This window comes from Dendrobates tinctorius, unplaced genomic scaffold (assembly GCF_039654945.1).
Source record: "Dendrobates tinctorius isolate UK_male_01 unplaced genomic scaffold, ASM3965494v1 ptg000396l, whole genome shotgun sequence".
In the NCBI taxonomy this organism is placed as follows: domain Eukaryota; kingdom Metazoa; phylum Chordata; class Amphibia; order Anura; family Dendrobatidae; genus Dendrobates; species Dendrobates tinctorius.
The window spans coordinates 3320053-3344596 of record NW_027362062.1 but is presented as its reverse complement, the minus strand read 5'-3'; the positions used below and the strand labels follow the sequence as shown (position 1 = coordinate 3344596).

General features: G+C 45.2%; 1 protein-coding gene across 2 annotated transcripts in view; it reads right to left on the bottom strand.

The window, feature by feature from the left end:
- Positions 1–23145, bottom strand: part of NDC1 (NDC1 transmembrane nucleoporin) — a 34182-nt gene extending 11037 nt beyond the window's left edge. Inside the window, exons 1-13 of one of the 2 annotated variants that reach the window (XM_073563687.1) lie at positions 22952–23145; positions 20253–20373; positions 17457–17558; positions 16793–16967; positions 16284–16425; positions 6919–7027; positions 6794–6845; positions 5523–5655; positions 5025–5114; positions 3961–4042; positions 3715–3876; positions 1434–1679; positions 1243–1355 (exon numbers count right to left, since the gene is read on the bottom strand). In XM_073563687.1, coding sequence (XP_073419788.1) covers positions 1243–1355; positions 1434–1679; positions 3715–3876; positions 3961–4042; positions 5025–5114; positions 5523–5655; positions 6794–6845; positions 6919–7027; positions 16284–16425; positions 16793–16967; positions 17457–17558; positions 20253–20373; positions 22952–22975 — 1551 coding nt within the window. In that variant the 5' untranslated portion in view covers positions 22976–23145. Of the gene's footprint in view, positions 1–1242; positions 1356–1433; positions 1680–3714; positions 3877–3960; positions 4043–5024; positions 5115–5522; positions 5656–6793; positions 6846–6918; positions 7028–16283; positions 16426–16792; positions 16968–17456; positions 17559–20252; positions 20374–22759; positions 22802–22951 lie in introns of those variants that run through there. The other variant, XM_073563686.1, reaches the window with a different exon arrangement.
- Positions 23146–24544: the final 1399 nt, after the last annotated feature.

Sequence of the window (24544 nt, the reverse complement as noted above, 5' to 3'; positions counted from 1 at the left end):
GTCACTACGTTTTCATGCTGTTCAGTAACTAAGGATGCTATGCTAGATATAAGCTGACAGCAGACAGTGAACTCCAGGAAGGACTTGTGTTTTCCTCTCTGTTCTGCTGGAAGATGAGTCTCTCTGTGGGACAATATAAGGTGGAGCAGTGATTCAGCTCCAATAGATTTTGTCCACGGCATCCTCGCTGAGAGATTATCTATATTTGATTAATTCTGTAATATTCTCTATTTAGTCGAGGACGGACTTTTCCTCTAATTTCTTGAGCTTATACGGGGACAGGAGGTGAACGTTTGGTTGAGAAATAGGAATAGAAATATATATATTCTTAAAGATTGTGAACCACTGTGCTAGACCGCAGGCGAGCCTGTGCTTTGCACTCAATTAACTCAGTTTGCTCTCAGGGTATAATAAGGTAACAGTGGCCGGTTCAGACGGACACGCTAACAGATAAAGTCCCATAGAGTAAATACCAGAAACAGTTTTCTTCGGTGCTGAGAAGTCCAGTCCAGTGGATAGAGTCTTTTGGCAAAAGGTTTATTTAATGTGTTTTCTTTGTTTCTAAGTAAAATAGTTGCTGACAGTGGGCTGTGTGGAAATTAGTTATTTTCTCATCTGTGACTCCGCTGTATCTTGAACAACCCCCTCGGTACAGGATTTACATATGATGCCACAATTAATGGGAATTTTTTTTCTGTGGCCAAACTGTCATATTAAAGGATATGGACTTCCTAAATGGATGTCATCATTAGTGTCCCCCTCTATGAGCCAAAACAGAAAGCCGCCCTGTAAAAGAGGCTGTGCTTTGGCAGACCTGTCAAGTCTATGAATTGCTTAGACAGGCAATAATTTTAAGCTTGGTCACGTCAGGTAGAAAAGCAGGAGCCATGCTCTTTAAAAAAAGGGTACGCCTTTGAGACACAACCCCTTAAAAAGAGAGATTTATAGGGGCACATTTATTAGATTAATGGGCTTCCTACCGGAAGGATTAGCTAGGAGGAGTGTGTATGGAGAGGTTGTCAAGGGTGGACATCAAGAACTAATGCTCCAAAAAAAAAAAAAAAAAGCAGAAAACCATATTGCCTGTTACACGGTGTGAGCTTTGCTTCAGAGATTGGGCCCCTCCACCTGTGTAATATCATGTGCTTCTGCTTGTTACAAGCGTTCACTAGCTGGTTCTACCCATTGTGTGGCCAGGGTACCTGCGGCATGTATGCCCAGCATAACACGTCTGGTACCTACCTGCTCCTTTATGTTCTGGAGCCATGCGTAGAGGACACGCTGACTGTCACTGCTAGTAGGGCTACCGCTGGCTTTAGAGGCTGGGGAAACTTCTGAGCCGTTGCTTTGAATGTCTTTAAAAAGATACAAAATACTTGTCAAGAACTAGGAACAAGACTATGTAAGCAAGCAACCAAGTAGGTGTACCCCACCTGGGCCACAAGTCCATAGCTTTGCGCCTCTTCTCATAACATGTGGGCTCTGTATGGACCCATGCCATTGAGTGTTTTGGTCCACGACACCAGTGATGTGACCAATTGCAGGGGAGGCAAAAGGACTACTGGGGTCCCATGCTGCTTTGAGAGAAGCACCAGGCTTCAGAAGTGAGGGTATAGGAGTGCGAGGAGTTGGAACAATGTTTGGTGAAGGGTCAACAGTGTCACTGATGAAAGATGTGCCTGAAAAAAAATAATTAAGATCCAATCAAACAAACCAATATGCAGAAGTAGACATGCAGAAAAGACAAAGGAAAGAAAATGGGGGAGTTTACAATATGAAATATTAGCAGATGAAGTCTCATGCCTATATACTTCTCTTCATCCCCAAGACATATAGGATACAGTTTTAAAAAGGGGATTCCAACTTTAGAGATTTTGGCATAACCATGCCACAGCTCTTTCCATATACAGTTAGCTCCATATATATTTGGACAGAGACAACATTTTTCTAATTTTGGTTCTAGACATTACCACAATGAATTTTAAACAAAACAATTCAGATGCAGTTGAAGTTCAGACTTTCAGCTATCATTTGAGGGTATCCACAATAAAATTGGATGACGGGTTTAGGAGTTTCAGCTCCTTAACATGTGCCACCCTGTTTTTAAAGGGACCAAAAGTAATTGGACAATTTACTCCAAGGCTATTTCACGGACAGGTGTGGACAATCCCTTCATTATGTCATTCTCAATTAAGCAGATAAAAGGCCTGGCGTTGATCTGAGGTGTGGTGCTTGCATTTGGAAGGTTTTGCTGTGAAGGAAACATGCGGTCAAAGGAGCTCTCCATGCAGGTGAAACAAGCCATCCTTAAGCTGCAAAAACAGGAAAAACCCATCCGAGAAATTGCTACAACATTAGGAGTGGCAAAATCTACAGTTTTGTACATCCTGAGAACGAAAGCAAGCACTGGTGAACTCATCAATGCAAAAAGTCCTGGGCGCCCACCGAAGACAACAGTGATGATCGCAGAATAGTCTCCATGATGAAGAGAAAACCCTTCACAACAGCCAACCAAGTGAACAACACTCTCCAGGAGGTAGGCGTATCCATATCCAAATCTACCATAAGAGAAGACTGCATGAAAGTAAATACAGAGGGTTCACTGCACGGTGCAAGCCACTCATAAGCATCAAGAATCAAAAGGCTAGACTGGACTTTGCTAAAAAACATCTAAAAAAGCCAGCACAGTTCTGGAAGAACATTCTTTGGACAGATGAAACCAAGATCAACCTCTACCAGAATGATGGAAAGAGAAAAGTATGGCGAAGGCATGGTACAGCTCATGATCCAAAGCATACCACATCATCTGTAAAACACGGCGGTGGCAGTGTGATGGCTTGGGCATGCATAGCTGTCAGCGGCACTGGGTCAATAGTGTTTATTGATGATGTGACACAGGACAGAAGCAGCTGAATGAATTCTGAGGTATTCAGAGCCATACTGTGTGCTCAGATCCAGCCAAACTGATTGGTCGTCGTTTCATACGACAGATGGACAATGACCCAAAACATAAAGCCAAAGCAACCCAGGAGTTTATTAAAGCAAAGAAGTTGAATATTCTTGAATGGCCAAGTCAGTCACCTGATCTCAACCCAATTGAGCATGCATTTCACTTGTTAAAGACTAAACTTCAGACAGAAAGGCCCACAAACAACAACTGAAAACCACCGCAGTGAAGGCCTGGCAGAGCATCAAAAAGGAGGAAACACAGCATCTGGTGATATCCATGAGTTCAAGACTTCAGGCAGTCATTGCCAACAAAGGGTTTTCAACCAAGTACTAGAAATGAACATTTTATTTACAATTAATCTGTCCAATTACTTTTGGTCCCTTTAAAAACAGGGTGTCACATGTTAAGGAGCTGAAACTCCTAAACCCTTCATCCAATTTTAATGTGGATACCCTCAAATGAAAGCTGAAAGTCTGAACTTCAACTGCATCTGAATTGTTTTGTTTAAAATTCATTGTGGTAATGTCTAGAACCAAAATTAGAAAAATGTTGTCTGTCCAAATATATATGGACCTAACTGTACTTATAGGAAAGTTACAAATGTTTCCCTAAGTTCTATAGATGAGAATGGAGAAAGTTGCCTCCATGCATTTCCCTAACTATTCCAGAGAAAGGTGGGGCCTTCCATCTATCAGACACTTACAGCATAACCTATGGTCACTATACGTTAGTAAACAATGCATCATGTACATCTGAGGACATACCCGAGCTGTTGGAAGATTTCCTGGTCTCTAAAGAGGACGACGAGAGTCGGACACGTCCGTTACTTGCAGCAGCCTCCTGGTAAGCAACAAGTCTTGATGTCAAATTGGTTAAGACGCTCAAGCACTCTTTAGAGATGGCGGTCCAATTGTGGGGATGGCCTCCTGTCAAATAAGAGTCTGGTCGTCAGTAATTCTAATGACGAGAGAAAGTAAACTTTCCAAAATGTATGCAAGAAGCACACATACCTGGCTGACTGAGGCTGAACACTTCTTGTCTTCGAGATGGAGAATATTGAGAAAGGAGCATTAAATCTTGGAAGGCCAGATACTGGAGAGGACAAGGAAAGTGTATAAATAGAATTAAAGAAATTCTCTTATGAGTCCGTGAGGCAATGAGAACAAATAACAGATAGTTAGGGCCTATACCAAAACTTGATTACAAGTTTGTCAAGGGGGCCTTTTTTTTCCCTCTCTTCATAATATTTTTAATAGGTGGGTTTCTTCCAATTGACCCTAGATTGTATCACTGAGGTCCATCTCCATTTGCAAAAGCAGTCAGAGCACTTCTGTGATGGTCATATTGATGGCCAACCTACATCTGTCTCTGGAACAGAGGCCTATAAGCTACATCCTGCAGCCGTCAGTAAGCTGCAAGTAACCAGACTCCGATCACAAGAAAGTGCATCTTAGGCACGTGCTGACATGCAAAAATGTGGAACCTGGATGTCCATCTATTGAAATCCAAATATTTGGGGGGGGGGGGGGTCTTACTTTTTTTTTTTCACTGAACAATCAATATTTATTCTTGAACAAATCAAAAAAAGAAAGAAAAAATACATAATCAGGATTTACGCAAATACAATCATATCACAGACATGTATATACAAACACTGCACGTACGGTACATACTGGCCTGTCGCCTCTTCAGTTCCCCTACAATTCTGCAGCTAAAGGACCTTTGGTGACATCATAGACAAATAACCGTGATGTCACCAAAGGTTCTTAAGCGGTCTTAACCTCAGAATGGAAATTTTGCGGGAGGGCCTAAGAGAGTGGGGGCCCTGAGAAGTTTCCCAGTTTTCTCCTCGTTCTCACCAACGCCAGCCCGTCTCCTCTTGTAGACTCCTGCGGTTAATGTACTGTTGGTGACATGATGGTCACACAACCGTGATATCACCAAAGGTAATTAAGCAGTTTTAACCTCGGAATTGAAATGCTGGGGGCCCCTAAGAGACTGGGGGGCCCTGGGCAATTGACCAGTTTGCCCCTCACCCCAAGCGTGCGTGCGTATTTTAGCAAGAAAAACTCACTTTTAGCAGTGGAGAGTTACAGCTCAACATGTTGGGAAGACATTGTTCTGCTTCTTCAGGAAAGGCTGTCTGCACAGGAAACCTACGCGCCTGGAAAGGTTGCGACAATATAATTATAAAAATTATATTTTATTAAATACTCATTAAAACCAATTCAGGATAAATGTATCAACAGAAGCCGATAAAAGATATATACTGAATAAAAGCAAGAACAGGCACTGTATTAACTTGGAGATTACTTTACAGAAATACCACGCTGTGGGGGCTCATTAACCATTGAACTGAAAATGTCCGTCTTGCCCATGACAAGCAAAATTATTATTTTGCTGCAGTGAGTGGCACAAGGTTGCATTTTCCTACATGCTGGTTCAGATAAAGGAGGCTGAATAGTCATAAAATAGCAAAGGGACCCATGGAGGTTATCTACATAAAATTACACAACCACATTATCCTGTGTGAACGCAGTCTTATATAATTCATCACATGTACCCTGCTGACCTCTGTAGCGTAGATCTGGAAAAGCAGCCACATGATATACCAGGTGGTGAGCAGAAACACTCCAGAAAGCCAAATCTGGTAAAACAGCGACACATCAAGTAATCCACGAACAGTATCCAATGGAGGCAAATGTCTGTAGAAAAAAAACAAAAAAAAAAAACAAAAGTCACAGGTCACCAGAGGGGCCATTTTCAGCATCCCAATATCTGGAGTCTTTTTTCAATTCTGCACTCCATATAGAAAGCAGACAAGGTGGGGAGGAGGCTGCGCATGCGACCGGCTCCGACCATTATAGTCTACGTCAGTTGTGAAATGCTCAGCCGTTTCCAAAACTAATGTAACGCTACAAAAGAGACGGCACTTAAGCACAGCCACCTTTAATGTGTAGTCTCTCCAGTGCCCAACAGGGAATTATGCCATTATCATGACAAATGGAGGCTCCAAAAATAAACTTACCTATTATGCACAGTCTATATGCCAAAAATGACATAGGCTGCATTCACTTTTCCATTTGTCTATTCCATTTTGAGGGACAGACAAACAGAATGAATGCACAAAACAAATTGGTCGTTTAAATGATGCAAAGGGAAAGCAGTGGGGTCCATCTGGGCCCTTTTGTGTGTCCATTTTTGGAACAGGAAAAAAAAAATATAAATGTGTAACTTGCAGAATTTCTTCCATTTTAAAAAGTGACACAAAACAGCATCTATAAAAATCCCATAATAATCAATGGGGTTCCTCTGATTCTCTATGTACCAGTTATGCAACAGATCCCTTTTGGACATCAATGCAATTAGTCTTTTCTTCCCAAACAGAATGTCTGAATGGGGGTGTGAATGTAACCTCAACTGTCCCCTCTAAGTTTTATCGCGGCCCTGTGGAGCGGTACAATTGAACACATTAACAAAAATATATTGCACATATCTCATTTAAACTACCTGTACAAATATGGACTATTCCCGCAAGAAAAAAATACAAGTTATCCCCTAACCACAAGATAAGGAATAATTTGCTAATCACTGGGGTCCTGGTGGTTATACCCCTTCCTGGAGTGGAAATGCACATGTTCAGACATTTCCAGCAGTCCCATAGACAAAAAAAAAATGGAGCGTTGGGTCGAGTATGCGCACCTCAGCTCCATTACTGATGAGACATTGTCGGTATCCCTGGAGGTCCAGACTCCCAGCGAGCAGAAAGTTATCCCCTATCAAATAGCAGATAACTTATTTTTTGGGAATGACCCTTTAAAGCAAGAAAAAAACAATACTCACTGATCCATTTGGAGGTCTAAGAACGAATTAATCCATTTCCTTGGAATATAACCTGGAATAAAAGAACAAGTTTATGTGAAATGTAAGTAAGTAAAGTCTATATGGGATTACATTGCAAAACATACCCAGGAAAAAATAGATGGCTGCGAAATTCCGTGCCAGGTACAAGGATTGGACACAGCTGTGTTTAAGAAGATTCGGGACACTCTGGCGAAACTGCAAATACTTGAATTGCTAAAAAAGAATATAATATAGTTATTACCGTAAATAATTTATGAATAATTCAACATGGTCTTATTTTTTTTTATATGGCATCATTTTGTAGTACTTTTTTTTTTCCTCCATCAACCAATATGGGAAAAACTAATTATCTGGGTCATTACAATTACGGTGATATCAAATTTTTGCATCATCGCATTCCCGAAAGTCATAATATTTCTCTATCGCTTCATTGGGGGACACAGGAAACCATGGGTGTACGCTGCTGCCACTAGGAGGCTGACACTATGCAGAAAAAAAGTTAGCTCCTCCTCCGCAGTGTACACCCCACCGACAGGAAGTAGGATGTTCAGTTTAGCTTAGTGTCATTAGGAGGTGGACACGGGTCTTACATTAGACCCTTATCTACCTCAATGTGCGTCGTTCCTTTTCAGGTTCCAGGAGGGATACAGTGTGAAAGGTCACAACTGTACTCCCACAAAGAGGCTATGAGTACGGCGTGTACTGCCACTCCGTATCCTCATACGTCTAGCCGGCAGGACCCAAACTCCTAGCACAGAAGCGTGCTTAGGTGATCCAGACCTGGTCCTGGCCCTTAGTCTCCCAACTACTCACCCACCAGAGCCTGTTAGTTGGATGAGATGTGACGTCCTGCAACATGTTTCCGGACGTCTGACACCACAGGGAGAAGAGGTAAACACCGCATAAGAAGATAGGTAAAGAAGAGGAAACCCCTAGGTTCCAGTAGTCTATGCCCGGTTTATATTGGGCCGAGTCCTCCCCTGTCCCTGGCCGCTCTCCTGCCGCACATGTGGGGAGCTCATTCCCTGCCGAGGTCGGCAAAGCCCTCACCACCGCTCACCGAGTGCTGTGTGTTTCAGGCTTCCCCCAGCTGGTACCCTATTCAGCAGAATAGGCGAAGGTTAGCAGCAGCCTGCTCTCCTCAGCATGGGTCTCTCGCCCCACCGCTTCCCCCGCACCTGACTATTTTTCTGGTAGGATCCAGGTGATAACTTCAGAATTTTTCGGGCCTCCGCACTGCCCCCCCTTCATCGGCGGCCTCCGGGGTCTAATCTAGGCCCCGGCTTCAATTGCGGCCTAGTCCTCGGTAGCCCTGCCCCCCGTCCTCTCTTGTTTCAGGCGGGCTTTTTTCCCGCCCGTCTTCTCTCAGCCACTCCCGGCACCCTGCGCAAGCTCTGCCCTCCGTCCGGCCTCCCTTGCGGCGCAGAGAGAATATCCTTCGCCGCCATCTTTCTGTCCCCAGAGCTGACGGTTGGCTCCGCCTCCGTTCGGTCTGTGCAGAGTGGAGTTGTGCACAGCGCGCCCTTGTCTAAGGTGGGTAGGTGGGGGCCCTGAGCAGCCATATTGGTTTGAGCACAGCGGTAATGACTGTCCAGCCTGCGGGCAGCGCGGTCCTCGTCACCGCTCAGTTTTGCTCCTCTTCTCTCACTTGCAAAATTAGATAGGTCTTCCTGGACCTCTGCATCCTCCCTGCATCGGCATCCACCACAGCGGTCGTATTCTCCCAGCGTGGGACACGGTTAGTGCCTTCACCGGACAGGACCAGCTGTTTCCTGCCTATCTCCCCTCAGCCGAATCAGATACAATGTGGAGTATAAGCCCCTCATAGTAAAATTAAGCAGGGCCACACTTTCCGCCGGTCCAGTGACGGAGCAGAGGATCCATCTTAGCTATTGCGTCTCATGTGAAATGCGCTATAGTTGTACAGTCCCTGGAGCAGTACAGTCACTAATGTAATGGTTTTCTGGAGCCGTACAGTGTCTGAAGTAATTGTATTCTAGAACTGTACAGTCACTGATGTAATAGTACTCTAGAATCGTGTATTTTCCTGGCGTAATTGTAATCTTCTGCCGCACTGTCTCTAGTGCATCAGTATGTTTGGCATAGCAGAGGCTTGGAGAGCCACGCTGCTGTCTTCTGTATTTTCCGCATGGCATTGGCCTGGTAGGGGGTTTCACTCACACGTTTTTTTCAATCGGAGATCTGATTTTGTCACACGGCTGTTGTGTTTTCGGCCATTGCAGATATGTGCCTTGATTTCAGCAGAGCAACAGTCAACCATTGCTTCTTCACACATAAAGGTGCTGGAGCCCTGGCATAGCATCTGCTCCCATATTTACTGCTCACAGGCACTCGCCCTTCCTTTTTTCTGCAGCCCCCTCCGGACGCTGGCTTCATACTGCTCTAAGCAGAATAATGTGCGGCTTCTAACTCTTCACGTCTGCAGTGTTTGGGCCGGACTTCCAGCCGGATAGAAGTTCGTGCTACCTGGCAATTGTCTACTGTGGTTCAGTGGATAAAGAAGCTGACCACTGCTCGCTGGTCCAGAGGTTGGACCCATAGCACACAACAGAGAGTGCAGTTAGTCTCTTTCTGATCGCAGGCCTAATGTTCTACCATCAGAAGAATTGACTGGTCAGAATCTACTTTACTACAGTCTTCGTTGTACGGCTTACTACATGTGAAGCCATTATTCTACCTAATGCCGTCATGTACCCAGGCCTAGACTGCAACACAGAAGCTGTTATTCTGCCTAAGGTCGTCAGGTATCCAGACCTAGACTGCACCGCAACACAGAAATGGCTGTCTCCTATACCCTTCTCCAGGTTCTCTCCACGCTGATTTGTTCACAGGATACTTAGAGCCGATGGCAGCTGTGCTATATCCGCTATACAGGCTTCAGAAGCACCACCATCCAGGTACAGTAGTTCAAACGGCCGTATTACTGTGGAGACGTGTCTGGGGTTGACTGCTTCAGTGGTACTGGTGTTCTGTACCGTATTCAGGTGAGTTAGACGCTCTCGCCTTCAGGTTCCTCGCGCTCTATTGCAGCAGTATTATATCTCTTATCGAGCACTTGGATAGACCTCTACCAGACATGTTTAGTCAATACATGCCATCTTTCTGGTGACTCAAATGTACCCGAGGTCCATCTACTACACCGGTCCGGCTCTACGGTCCCATTTCAGGTGAGTCAGGAGCGTCCTCTTTCGCATTCATCTGGGTGTTTTGCAGCTTTTGCCAAAGCTCCTGTCTAATCACCACTCGTGGTGAGGTGCCGGCATTTATTGCTCCTGACGGGCTGCAGCCGCGGTTACAGGCCGCGTCCAGGTGAGTCAAACACACCTTTCAGATGCATATTTCATTGTTAATAACATCTATGGTTTGTTAACAGTTAAACGTAAAAGGCTACCATGTCCAAACGGAGAGGATCTCTGTACCACAGAGCGGATCTCGGTAGCAACCAGGGCTGTGGAGTTGGAGTCGTGGAGTCGGAGTTAGTTTTGGTTGGAGTCGGAGTCGGAAGAAATGTACCGACTCCAGCTTTAAAAAAAAAAATGTATTAATATTTCATAATTGAACTTTCATATGAATATTATAAATGTTACTCAAATATATATGTTCTATCAAACTATGAACAACAGTGATAAGCAGTTCTGCTGGAGATAGAGACATTTCTTACTTCTTGTGTGTCACTGTTCTCCACTGCCCTTATCTAATCTTATACTTGGTTAACCTCATGCTGCCCCAACCCCCCTACTTACAATGTATGAAACTGAAAGTGAAAATGTGTTGCAAATTCTTAGTAGTAAAGCTCCTCCTCTAGACTAGATCATACTAGGTGTGCGTCTTCCAAGCATCTCACAGCTGCCTGCTACTCAGAAGAGGAAGACTGTAAGAAGTATTATCCTTTCAACAAACTTTGCATCAGTTAACTGTGAGTACATGAGGAATAATAACAGTATTATTGACCACTATATCAGTTGTACGACCTGGCAATAATTTTGTACAATTGTTTTTAGGAAAAACAATTGTCATTTGGATTGTGAATGCAGAATTAAAAACCTGAGAATGTCAAAGAAGCATCACATTAAATCAGCTGTATTTGAACATTTCACCATCACTCAAGATAGAAAACATTATGTCTGTCAGTGTATGACAAATGATCCAGACGAAAACAAATGCTGTGAAGCCAAGATGAGTGCATATTCAGGCAAAGATAAAAATGCTCCTACCAGAGCTTCTAATGTAAAGAGACATTTACAGCGCTTTCATCCAGAAGTACTGAAAGCAGTGAATGAGAAAGACTGCATCCAAACCAATGAACCAGTGCCCAGCTCTTCCAGCCAAACAAAGGAGCAGAGAACTTTGCAGCCATCAGTTGCAAGATATTTTGTCAGTGACAAAGTTACTGTGACAATGACAGTAGATACATTTAAAAAACAGATCATAGAGCTTGTTGTAAAGGATAGTGTGCCTATTTCATTATTTTCACGACCAGCTTTTATGTGTCTGAATGGGGAAATGGCCCGCAAGCTTGGTGTTTCTCTGGAGAGCGAGAGAGAGTATTAGAAAATTAGTAATCGAAGAAGCTTTTAAACAAAAGAAAGAACTTAAACTCTCAAGGGACGCTTTCTGTTTCTTAAAATGGATGCCTGCACACGTCACAGAGTGAACTATTTTGCCATCAATGTCCGATTTGTTTGTGACAAAAATGAAATAGTTACCAAGATATTGGCAGTAAAAGACACCAAAGCTCATCACACCAGTGAGTTTCTCCAGGTCTTGGTGGAAAAGGTTCTGCAAGACTATGAACTTAAAAAAGAGCAAGTTCTGTCGTAACTGACAATGCTTCAAATATGATAAGTACTATTAAGCTATTGAATGAGAGTAATGATGGTGACCAGCAGCTAGAAGAACATTCTGGGTCCACAGACACAGAAATGTTTGAAATAGAGGAACACAGTATTGTAACTGAGGAGCAAACTGAAGTTGCTTCAGATGAACAGCAACATGATAGTTTAGATGATCTTGTTGAAACTGTGTCAATATGTTCTTTCATTCATCACATGCGCTGTGTTGTGCATATGCTACAGCAGGCTATAAGAGACAGTCTGCAAGAAGGACATGCTGCTGCACTGATTGGCAAGGTGAGAAAATTGGCTACTGCTGCCAGAACCCCTAAAGTTGACTCAATTTTGAAGAGACGTGCTGGAAAAGGAGCAATTATTGATCAAGCCACACGATGGGGCAGTACTTACTTAATGATTCAGCGCTTGGTTGAACTGAAAACCTTTCTTGTAGACATGGCTAACCCTCAACTGACGCTAAATGAAAGTCAGTGGAATCAGGTGACTGAGCTGGAAAAATTGCTAGAGCACCCATTTACAGTGACTAAAAAATTACAAGCAGAGGACTTAACTCCAGGTATTTTCTTAAAGGAGTGGAAGAACCTGATGTTTCGCCTGTCCCAAAGAGGAGCGTTAATTGCAAGTGGCATTGAAACGGAGAGAGGAGCTACTATTACAAAATAACATTCTTTTGGCAGCTGTTTATGTAGACCCAATGCATCAGATTCTTCTAGATGATCAACAGCTAAGTAAAGGAAAAGAAGCTCTGTTTGAAATAGCAGTAAGGATGAAAGGGTTGCAGAACAGTCAGGAGGAACAAGAAGAATTTGGTCGTCCTGCCACATCTTCACCCTCATCATCAACTGATGAAGAATTTAATTTCGAAAAATATTTGGATCACAAGGACCGTGCAAAGCGTTCCCGCATAGAAGAAGAGTCATCCCCATCAAGGAACACAGCCAGTACATTTCAGCAGAATTTTTCATGTGCACTAAAAGAAATTGAGAAATTTGACCGTTCATCAAAAATAACAGTGCAACAAGCGATTCCTCTGTATCCTGACATTGTCAGAGATGTTGCCCGAGTGGTTACTGCTTTGCCACCAACACAAGTTAGTGTAGAGAGGTTGTTCTCTGCTCTCAAAATAATTAGATCAGATTTGAGGGCATCCATGAAGGAGGATCTGACAGAGGCAATACTTTTTCTGAGGACAAATTTATAGATTTCTTCTTATTAACTGCATAAAAGTGTTTATTGCATATTTACTTACAGTTTAGAAAAGTTTATAAAAGTTATTTGCTATATTTAAATTGTATTCTAATAAATGTAGTTTTTGCTCTAAGTGGTCTGATTACTTATATGATGGTGAGAAACTGAATAAGCACGATGTTTAATATTTTACAACAGTAAATTTGCTGTTATGAATTGGCCATTTATGAAGGAGTCGGAGCCTGATAAAATCCAGGAGTCGGAGTCGCAACTGTGGCTTACCGACTCCACAGCCCTGGTAGCAACATAACTTGATTCTCCACCCTCAGGTGGGTCAGACACTCTCGTGTCAGGTACGGATGGTCGCGGTTTTACTGCGGCATGCTCTGGACCCTATGTGCGAGTTGCCCCACAGGAGTTTTTGCCACACCTTCTGATCAGTTTACACTACCGTCCGCAGGCTATCTTTACTGCCCGGTGTGTTACGCCTATCATTAATGTTTGGCCAATAGTAGTTTATAAGTTCTAGTCTGTCCTAAGGGCCTTCGAGCTACCACAATGCCTAAGCTCCTTATCTGTCGGAACTTACTTATTCTTTCTTACAGACGCCGGGTAAAGCCTCCAGCAGCTCAGACAGGTAACTTCTGACCGTGACTGGAAAATGTATCCCACCTCAGACAAGAGTGGAATCTGAGGAAAAAGTTTTTTGTCAGCTCACCAAACCGTAGCAAATGCGAAGTCTGGAGGAATGCAATCAATCCTGGGCGGTGCAGGGAACTTGGATTCTGGAAAATCTTGTAGGCACAATACTTGGGAGATGTTCCAGCAACTTCGACCAAAGGATGGTTAAAACCAAAAGACTTTATTCCAAAAAAATATGATTAAAAACAGAATAGATGCATAAAAAACATATGGTTCACCAATGTGACAGACGCTTACGCGTTTCGGACTAGAGGGTCCTTACTCATAGCTTTTTTCTATTCTGTTTTTAATCATTTTTTTTGGAATAAAGTCTTATGATTTTAACCATCCTTTGGTCAAAGTTGCTGGAACATCTCCCAAGTAAGAGTGGAATCTGACTCTGCGCAAGCATCGACCAGGGTAGAAAGCTGCTCCAGTCTGGGATCCAAAGATGAGTTTGGTGATAACGCGTTTCTTCCTTCAGCTAGAATTGTATCTTTTCCCTGTTATCCTCGGGCGTTTTGTCTTAGACTTAGGTAAGCGGGTCTACTCACCGCAATCTCCTCCCTGCTCCAGAGGGTCCAGGATGGATTTGCTCGTTTATATAGTCATACGGATTGACCTGCCTTTCATCAGCCTAGTTGTCCTCTGGGGTCTATTTTATCTACCTTGAACCAACTTTCCTTAGAGTTGACATAGTCCAACATGGACTTTCCTTGCTCGACTAATCTCTTTTCTAAGTCCGGCTGGACTATTTTTTCCATATCCACCCTCATCCCTGAATGATGGGTTTATCTTTCCTTTGATCTCAAAGTAATCCAGTAGCCTTCGTTCTACCTGCCTAGTCGAGCAATCTGTTGTCTCTTCTTAGCCATCCTGAGCCTACATCGCGACGAGATCCAGGTTATTCCCAGGTGCCATTCAGTACGTTTCCAGTGTTCGACTCTTTAGCAGGTTCCCAGTGGCCTGCTCTCAGGTCCTGTCATTTTCTCACAGAACGGACTTCAGCCGTTTCCAAACAAGGGGGCGCCTCGGTATATCTCTTTTCTCCCGAGTGCTTCGCAAAATTGGACTACTTCTGTGGCTGCGAACCCTCCGGTTCCAAGTTTTCCACCACTATGGTCCTTCCTCTCCCAGAAGTGCATCCCTCAGGGATGCCAACGGCAAATTCACACAGTAGTTGGCAAAATTCTATAGCCGCGTGGCCTAGCTTGCTCATCAGAGCATTCTTTCTGGACACCAGTCAGAAGATTTGACTGTCCTCACTGTCCAAAAATTTTTCTTGCATGGAGACATGGGTTTTCGCCTATCGTTCCTATCTAAGGTTCCATTTGGCTTTCGGTTTCACGAGCAAAATTATCCCCAAAGAAGTCCCTCACCAACTTTCCGTTCTTTCCATGTGGCTCCAATAGACCAAATCATTGATGAGGTCACCGGAAGGACAAGTGCTCTCCTTCCTCAGGCTAAACCTCGTCATTCTTCAGAGCTTTTTTCCTCAGCGTGACTTTGGCGACCTAGGTTTGAGTCCATACTTGTTTTTCTCAGGAAGAAATTTTCTTTGTTCAGCATTTGCCTCCTGTGAATCGCATGATTTTCCCTTGTTCCATGAAGCTCTTATCCAGGTCCTGATTTCTTCAGGACTTTAGCGATATCTGCGTTTGCAACGGACGGGTTCCTTTTCCTTCCAGTTGGTAGCCTGTCCTTTCAGACTCTCAACCACCCTTGGGGGTCTCACAGAGCCTGTAGCAGCTGTGGTGCACTTCCTGTGGATCAAGGGTCCACTCTCCATCATTCTGAATTCCCTTTCTTTCGTCCGCCTCGAACTTTTACTTTGTGACGCTCTCGCATCAGGCTACCTTGCCACCGCAACGGTACTTATCAAGCTCCGGCTTGAAGTGTACAGGTCCTCTGGCCTCCAGGTCAGCATCTGCTCGCGGAATCTAGTCGGCATTAGTAGGGTTGCCGGCTCAGAAAAGACTGCGTTCTTTTGAGTATCATGCACTCTGCACGGGCAGTGTGTGTCCTCCTGGTGGTACTCTTTGGGCCTTTGTCTGGCACCTCTGCAGTGCGATATGTCCTCCACAGGTCCATGAGGTTTTCTTCACAGCCCATGTCTAGCTTCGGCAAGTGCCGGTCGGGGTAAAAGACCTTGCAGGTGACCTTGCAGGTGACTTCCTCGTCCTGATTGGAGTTGTTTGCTGTTCCCTCCCCTTGGGGACTGCTTTGGGACGTCCCATGGTTTCCTGTGTCCCCCAATGAAGCGATAGAGAAAACAGGATTTTTAGTTGCTTACCGTAAAATCTGTTTCTCTGAGCCTTCATTGGGGGGACACAGCACCCTCCCAAGTTGAACAGCACAGTTTACTGTATAATATTGTTACAGTGTGGATTTGTGTTTTTATCTCGTCTACAGATTACTTCTTCTACTGCTTTCTCACTAACTGAACATCCTACTTCCTGTCAGTAGGGTGTACACTGCGGAGGAGGAGCTAACTTTTTTTCTGCATAGTGTCAGCCTCCTAGTGGCAGCAGCATACCCCCATGGTTTCCTGTGTCCCCCAATGAAGACTCAGAGAAACAGATTTTACGGTAAGCAACTAAAAATCCTGTTTTGACTGTTAGCGGCTTGCACATTGCGGGACGAGCAGATATTCTCATTAGCCCTATTCTAGAAGTGCAGGTTAAACAACATGATAATTTTACAGCTTCGTGCCTCGGGTTACTTCTTACCTGCACAGAAGGAAAAGACAAGCAGTTCATATTGTGCCTAAAATACAGCAGGCTGTAACTGTATCCCATAAACCCTCCAGTTAGCAGCAGAAAGAGGCATCGCTCATTCAGACACATTGCTTGACTTTTAGCTTCATGACCACTGAAGGGGATAAAAAAAAAAAAAGAAGCATATTTTGTTGTATAAATCCTAAATATACATCTATGAGTGCTAAGCGAATGTGCTCGGATAATGTCTTCTTCGAGCATGTCTGTGTGCAAGCCGAGTGTCTATGGATTGCTTGAAAAATATGTTCCGAGTCCCTGCGCCTGCATGTCTCGACAGCCGCAACACATGCAGCTATTGCCAAACAAACAGGCGCGAGACATGCAGGTGCGGGAACTCGGAAAATATTATTCGAGCACGCCGAAGACACTCGGTTAGCACCCAAGCACGCTCCGATAACACCTTATCGGAATATGTTCACTCATTATCTAATCATTATAAATTACATAATTTCCTAACTTACCTGGGGTCCGAATTGCATGGAACAGTCAGGCCCTGATATGGAGTTTGACCCAGGACCGTGGAGCACCAAAACACCAGCACCCCCATCGTGGCGAGTACGATGGAGTGAAGCATGTGTTGTGGTAGCAGGATAAGTCCGATTAGGGAGAGTCGAGAACTGGGGATGATAGGCACCACTGTGGATGAGAGCAACAGCATCTTATATTAAATCGTACAGGCAGACCCAGACTGCCCAAAGCGCAAACATGAGTCAGACTGGGCACACAGGAATCATGTGTAAAGGAATAGCAGACAGGAGACATTTTTTTGAATATTAAACTAGGTAGTTCTGCTCATGTTTTCCCAGTAGCACACACAAAGGTGGTGACTGATCATCACTGCTCGCCCCTCTTCAGGTAAGCAGGGATCGGGTGTATGGAGCCATAGACTCCTATGTACACGGCTAATCAGGTCAACTCAAATAGAATTGATCACAGATAAAGGCACAAAATCCTGTGCTGAACGCTTCAGTGCCATTATTTGTGCAATCACTGTAAGGCTCAGCCCTCAGCGTCCCAGCAAACAAAATTTCCAAAATGTCACGATGGTGTGTGATAAGGTTTAGGAAATGCGGTCACTCATTAAGATTCCCAATATAAGTATGATGTGATGCCTCATTGTCTCACCTGAATGGAACTGCACACTGAAAGTGCACTGAATAGTCTGCAGTAGGCACAGGAGCAGCAGACAGAAGAACGTGGAACTGCTGAGAGCGTCCTTTATAGAGTCTAAAGGAAAATAAACCATGCGTAAGTTTGTCTACTCATACCGTGTTTACAGCAAGGCTGGTGACCTGCGTCCTTGCTTTCTGCTCGCCAGTACAAAGGAAGATGTGCGGTCCTAATTACTGTCAGAAGCATGGTGGTCGAGCGCAGGGGCACTGAAGCTGGCCGGATCCAGTGATCTGACCAGCTTCAGGGCAGCGATGGCATGTTCTATAGCAAAAAGTGCACAACCAAGCGCTCCTTACCATTGATTGATGCAAGAGTATACAATGACCTTGGCAAAAAAAAAAAAAAGCAGTAAACCATAGAATTAAAAATCCCTCCATTCCTGAAAACAGGGAGGATTTTTCATAAAAGGTAAATTGCATTATATATATATATATATATATATATATATATATATATATATATATATATATATATACGTACACACACACAGAGTTGTGGCCAAAAGTATTGACACCCCTGCAATTCTGTCAGATAATACTCAGTTTCTTCCTGAAAATGATTGCAATCACAAATTCTTTGGTATTATTATCTTCATTTAATTTGTCTTAAATGAAAAAAACACAAAAGAGAATGAAGCAAAAAGCAAAACATTGATCATTTCACACAAAACTCCAAAAATGGGCCAGACAAAAGTATTGGCACCCTCAGCCTAATACTTGGTTGCACAACCTTTAGCCAAAATAACTGCGACCAACCACTTCCGGTAACCATCAATGAGTTTCTTACAATGCTCTGCTGGAATTTTAGACCATTCTTCTTTGGCAAACTGCTCCAGGTCCCTGATATTAGAAGGGTGCCTTCTCCAAACTGCCATTTTTTAGATCTCTCCACAAGTGTTCTATGGGATTCAGGTCTGGACTCATTGCTGGCCACCTTAGAAGTCTCCAGTGCTTTCTCTCAAACCATTTTCTAGTGCTTTTTGAAGTGTGTTTTGGGTCATTGTACTGCTGGAAGACCCATGACCTCTGAGGGAGACCCAGCTTTCTCACACTGGGCCCTACATTATGCTGCAAAATTTGTTGGTAGTCTTCAGACTTCATAAGCCATGCACACGGTCAAGCAGTCCAGTGCCAGAGGCAGCAAAGCAACCCCAAAACATCAGGGAACCTTCGCCATGTTTGACTGTAGGGACCGTGTTCTTTTCTTTGAATGCCTCTTTTTTTCTCCTGTAAACTCTATGTTGATGCCTTTGCCCAAAAAGCTCTACTTTTGTCTCATCTGACCAGAGAACATTCTTCCAAAACGTTTTAGGCTTTTTCAGGTAAGTTTTGGCAAACTCCAGCCTGGCTTTTTTATGTCTTGGGGTAAGAAGTGGGGTCTTCCTGGGTCTCCTACCATACAGTCCCTTTTCATTCAGACACCGACGGATAGTACGGGTTGACACTGTTGTACCCTCGGACTGCAGGGCAGCTTGAACTTGTTAGGATGTTAGTGGAGGTTCTTTATCCAACATCCGCACAATCTTGCGTTGAAATCTCTTGTCAATTTTTCTTTTCCGTCCACATCTAGGGCGGTTAGCCACAGTGCCATGGGCTTTAAACTTCTTGATGACACTGCACACGGTAGACACAGGAACATTCAGGTCTTTGGAGATGGACTTGTAGCCTTGAGATTGCTCATGCTTCCTCATAATTTGGTTTCTCAAGTCCTCAGACAGTTCTTTGGTCTTTTTTCTTTTCTCCATGCTTAATGTGGTACACACAAGGACACAGGACAGAGGTTGAGTCAACTTTAATCCATGTCAACTGGCTGCAAGTGTGATTTAGTTATTGCCAACACCTGTTAGGTGCCACAGGTAAGTTACAGGTGCTGTTAATTACACAAATTAGAGAAGCATCACATGATTTTTCGAACAGTGCCAATACTTTTGTCCACCCTCTTTTTTATGTTTGGTGTGGTATTATATCCAATTTGGCTTTAGGACAATTCTTTTTGTGTTTTTTCATTTAAGACAAATTAAATGAAGATAATAATAACAAAGAATTTGTGTTTGCAATAATTTTCAGGAAGAAACTGAGTATTATCTGACAAAATTGCAGGAGTGTCAATACTTTTGGCCACAACTGTATATATATATATATATATATATATATATATATATATATATATATACACACACACACACGGTTAGGTCCATATATATTTGGACAGAGAGAACATTTTTCTAATTTTGGTTCTAGACATTACCACAATGAATTTTAAACAAAACAATTCAGATGCAGTTGAAGTTCAGACTTTCAGCTTTCATTTGAGGGTATCCACATTAAAGTTGGATGAAGGGTTTAGGAGTTTCAGCTCCTTAACATGTGCCACCCTGTTTTTAAAGGGACCAAAAGTAATTGGACAGATTAAATAATTGTAAATAAAATGTTCATTTCTAGTACTTGGCTGAAAACCCTTTGTTGGCAATGACTGCCTGAAGTCTTGAACTCATGGACATCACCAGACGCTGTGTTTCCTCCTTTTTGATACTCTGCCAGGCCTGTCGAGAGTTAAGTTGTATTGCTTGTCTGATTTCAATTATTATGTTAACCTGGATTTCGTTGTGAGTCTTTAAATAAAGAATTATAAATAAAGGAGGCCCAGGCACAGAAAATGTGTAAAACACAGAATTAATATGGGGCTCGTTTTCTGCCACATTAGTCTGACAATCTTCCTCCGTGACTTCTCTGCACATGAATCACTTACCTGTTAGACATTGTGCCGGATGGAAAATGTGGAATTTGCTCAGACAGATGAAGGCCAAGCAGCAAAGTGGTAACAAGATTATGGCCCAAGCAAGGCTGGCGGCCACTCTCCACCTCAACACCTGCGATGGAAACAAGCAGTGATACGATTAGATACGAAGGACCGGAATAATTCATTGGCAGGGGTCCACAGCTGTTATTGGGCAGCACGGTGGCTCAGTGGTTAGCACCGTTGCTTTACAGAGCTGGGGTCCTGTGATCAAATCCCACCAAGGACAACATCTTCAAGGCGTTTATATGTTGTTTGCGTGTGTTTCCTCCCGTTTAATGTAATGGTGGCAGCAGTCAGGCACTCCTTCACTTTATCTTCAGATTTCACATCACATCTGCATACGTTATTAATCTTAACCCTGGTGAGGCTGGTGTACTTACTTTGAAAACCCATGTCAGGAAGCAGGTATAATAAACTTTGGAAAAAGTTTTCTAGCTGGATATTGAAACACTCATCTTGAAAGGACTGTTCGCTACAGGACAACCCCTTCATAAATGCTAAAGTGCTAACCATATACTCATCTCCTGGACGAGGACTGTGTTTCCCACTAGTAATGTCACGTGACTGTCGCAGCTTTCACAGATGGTCATGTGATACAATGTGATGTGACCACCAGGAGACACTGCAACAACATTGCTGATCCGGTAGATGTGTTTGTTTTTAATCTGGGACACTTTAGCTTTACAGAGGGGACTGTCCAGTGAAGAACAGTCCCTTTAAGATGAGCATTTTAATAACTGTCAAGAAAACTTTCAAAAAGGATTATACAACAATCCAGACTTTTTTTATTTTTACAATTATTATTTTTTCAAAGTAAGTACATCAGCCTCATCATGTATCTTTAACATAAGCATTTTAATATCTGGCAAGAAAACTTTAAAAAAAAAAAAAAAAAAAAAAAAAAAGAGATTATACAGCAACCCTGACTTTATTATTACATTTTTATAATTTTTCATTTTCGAAGGAAGTACATCAGCCTCATCAAATCTAACAGATTTATATAATAACGTATCAGGTTGTATTGTGCAATCTGGAAACACGTCCACTTTTACTGCTCAGTGGGACGAACTCGATAGCCCTGCAGTATTAAAAAGGGATATGGCGGCTCCCCCGGGTCCAGACTCGCACGCCACGGCTGCTCCCCGGGTCCAGACCCGCACGTCACGGCTGCTCCCCGGGTCCAGACCCGCACGCCACGGCTGCTCCCCGGGTCCAGACTGGCACGCCACACCGCCTCCCCCGGGTCCAGACTAGCACGCCACACCGCCTCCCCCGGGTCCAGACTGGCACGCCACACCGCCTCCCCCGGGTCCAGACTGGCACGCCACACCGCCTCCCCCGGGTCCAGACTGGCACGCCACACCACCTCCCCCGGGTCCAGACTGGCACGCCACACCGCCTCCCCCGGGTCCAGACTGGCACGCCACACCGCCTCCCCCGGGTCCAGACTGGCACGCCACACCGCCTCCCCCGGGTCCAGACTGGCACGCCACACCGCCTCCCCCGGGTCCAGACTGGTACCCCACACCGCCTCCCCCGGGTCCAGACTGGCAAGCCACACCGCCTCCCCCGGGTCCAGACTGGCAAGCCACACCGCCTCCCCCGGGTCCAGACTGGCAAGCCACACCGCCTCCCCCCGAGTCCAGACTGGCAAGCCACACCGCCTCCCCCGGGTCCAGACTGGCAAGCCACACCGCCTCCCCCGGGTCCAGACTGGCAAGCCACACCGCCTCCCCCGGGTCCAGACTGGCAAGCCACACCGCCTCCCCCGGGTCCAGACTGGTACCCCACACCGGCTCCCCCGGGTCCAGACTGGCAAGCCACACCGCCTCCCCCGGGTCCAGACTGGCAAGCCACACCGCCTCCCCCGGGTCCAGACTGGCAAGCCACACCGCCTCCCCCGGGTCCAGACTGGTACCCCACACCGGCTCCCCCGGGTCCAGACTGGCAAGCCACACCGCCTCCCCCGGGTCCAGACTGGCAAGCCACACCGCCTCCCCCGGGTCCAGACTGGCAAGCCACACCGGCTCCCCCGGGTCCAGACTGGCAAGCCACACCGGCTCCCCCGGGTCCAGACTGGCACGCCACACCGGCTCCCCCGGGTCCAGACTGGCAAGCCACACCGGCTCCCCCGGGTCCAGACTGGCAAGCCACACCGGCTCCCCCGGGTCCAGACTGGCACGCCACACCGGCTCCCCCGGGTCCAGACTGGCAAGCCACACCGCCTCCCCCGGGTCCAGACTGGCAAGCCACACCGCCTCCCCCGGGTCCAGACTGGCAAGCCACACCGGCTCCCCCGGGTCCAGACTGGCAAGCCACACCGGCTCCCCCGGGTCCAGACTGGCACGCCACACCGCCTCCCCCGAGTCCAGACTCGCACCACGGCTGCTCCCCGGGTCCAGATCAGTGCCCCTCCGCTATAGCCTACACAGGGTCAGCAACTGAAAGCTCTCCACCTGTTGTAAGACTACAACTCCCAGCATGCCCTGACAGCTGGGGTGCTGACCCCTTCCCCATAGTCCACAATGGCTGTCACTACAGACAGGGAAGACACAGTCAGCACTGTACAGCCTGCAGGCGCTGTGTCCGAGCATCAGCTTCTATGGCCTGGCTGGGACTTGCAGTTCTCCTGCAGGCGCCTCTGTTACCTTTCTCTCCCCGGTCACATTCATGTCTCCGCCGTTTCCCACATTCAAACAGTCAGCGCGGCATGAAAGTAGAGCGGTCCTCCCCGGGGGGCTGTCCTCAGCAATGCCTGCCTGAAAACGGCCACAGTGCTGTCCAACGTCGTGCCTGATAGAACGTTAGGAGTTAGGACTGTCCTATCCGCCGACTTGATGATTTGAACAAGCAAAACTTTATTTAACACAACCACGAGGAAAGTGACACTCTGTGAGTGTGATGAAGGCCCAGTTGTTTTACAAGACCCAGCAGTGTGAGGAGTGCTGTCTATGAGTTATATATTTGGCAATAGTGAGCCGCATTTATCCTCTTGAAGGGGTTGTCCACCCCTGGAGACATCTTTAGGAGACGCTGCTCCTGACCGACTCCTAACACTGTGTAAAGCACTCACTGTTAGGCTATGTTCACACGTTGCGTTTCTGCTGTATTTTTTTTGCCCCGCAAGCAAAACCTGCTCTTGGCAGTAAAGAAGCTGCTTACAAAATGCAGGTTTTTGCTGTCTCTTGTGCACGCTAATAACGTTTAGTGGCCAAAAAAATAGCCTGATTTATCTTCATTAGATTTTTGCACCAAAAACGCAGCAAAAGCTGATACCTGAGGGGGGGGGGTTTGCTGCATTTTTGCACTTACTCATTGTTTCCTATGGATGAAAAAAACTGAAAGAAGGGACGTGCTGCAGTTTGCAAAAAAAACCAAACAATTTTCCAAACCAGGAAAATAAAACCAGTGTGTGGACATTTGCTGGTACTGTAAAATGCGGGTCCGCAGCAGATTCTCCTACGTTGTACAGTACCATTATTTCCTATGCAATTTGAAAAACGCTGTGCACATGCTGCGGATTTTTCTGCGCAGATTTGCTGCGGTTTTGAATCCGTAGCATGTCAATTCTTTGGGCGGATTCCACTGCGTTTTTATACCTCTTCCATTATAAGAATCCGCAGGTGCAAAAACGCAGGTGAAATCCGCTCAAAAACTGCAGTAAATCTGCACTAAATCCTCATTTATAACGCAGGTCGTTTTACCTGCGGATTTACCAAAATCCGCAGCAGAATCCGCATCGTGTGCACATACCCTTGCGATTTAGTTTTGCTCGCTTTCTTCTAACTGCTCGTGTGCAATTTGCAGACATATGGCCAGGTGACATTCAGCAAACAGCCAAATTTTAAGGCCACGCTCAGTATTTGTGAGGCTGGGTTCACATAGCGTTTGTGGGCAGCGTTTAATACATCCGTTACATAGCGGCATTAACTCTATGTAACGGATGCGTTAACACACCCATAGGCTGCTATAGACGAGCGCATCGCTAACGCATGTCATAATCGGCATGCGTTAGCGATGTGCCGTCATTTTGTGAGGGACCCTCAGATGCGGACTGCAGCGTCCGAGGGTCCGTCACTGCTAGCGCAGATGAAGCATCTGCGCTAGCAGGATCGCATAACGCAATCCACAAAAGGCAGTTGCGCTAGCGCAGTCCGTTTAACGCATAAGTTGAATGGACTGCACTAACGCAATGTGAACCTAGCCTTAGCCATAACCAGGAGCGGGTGATAAATAAAGAA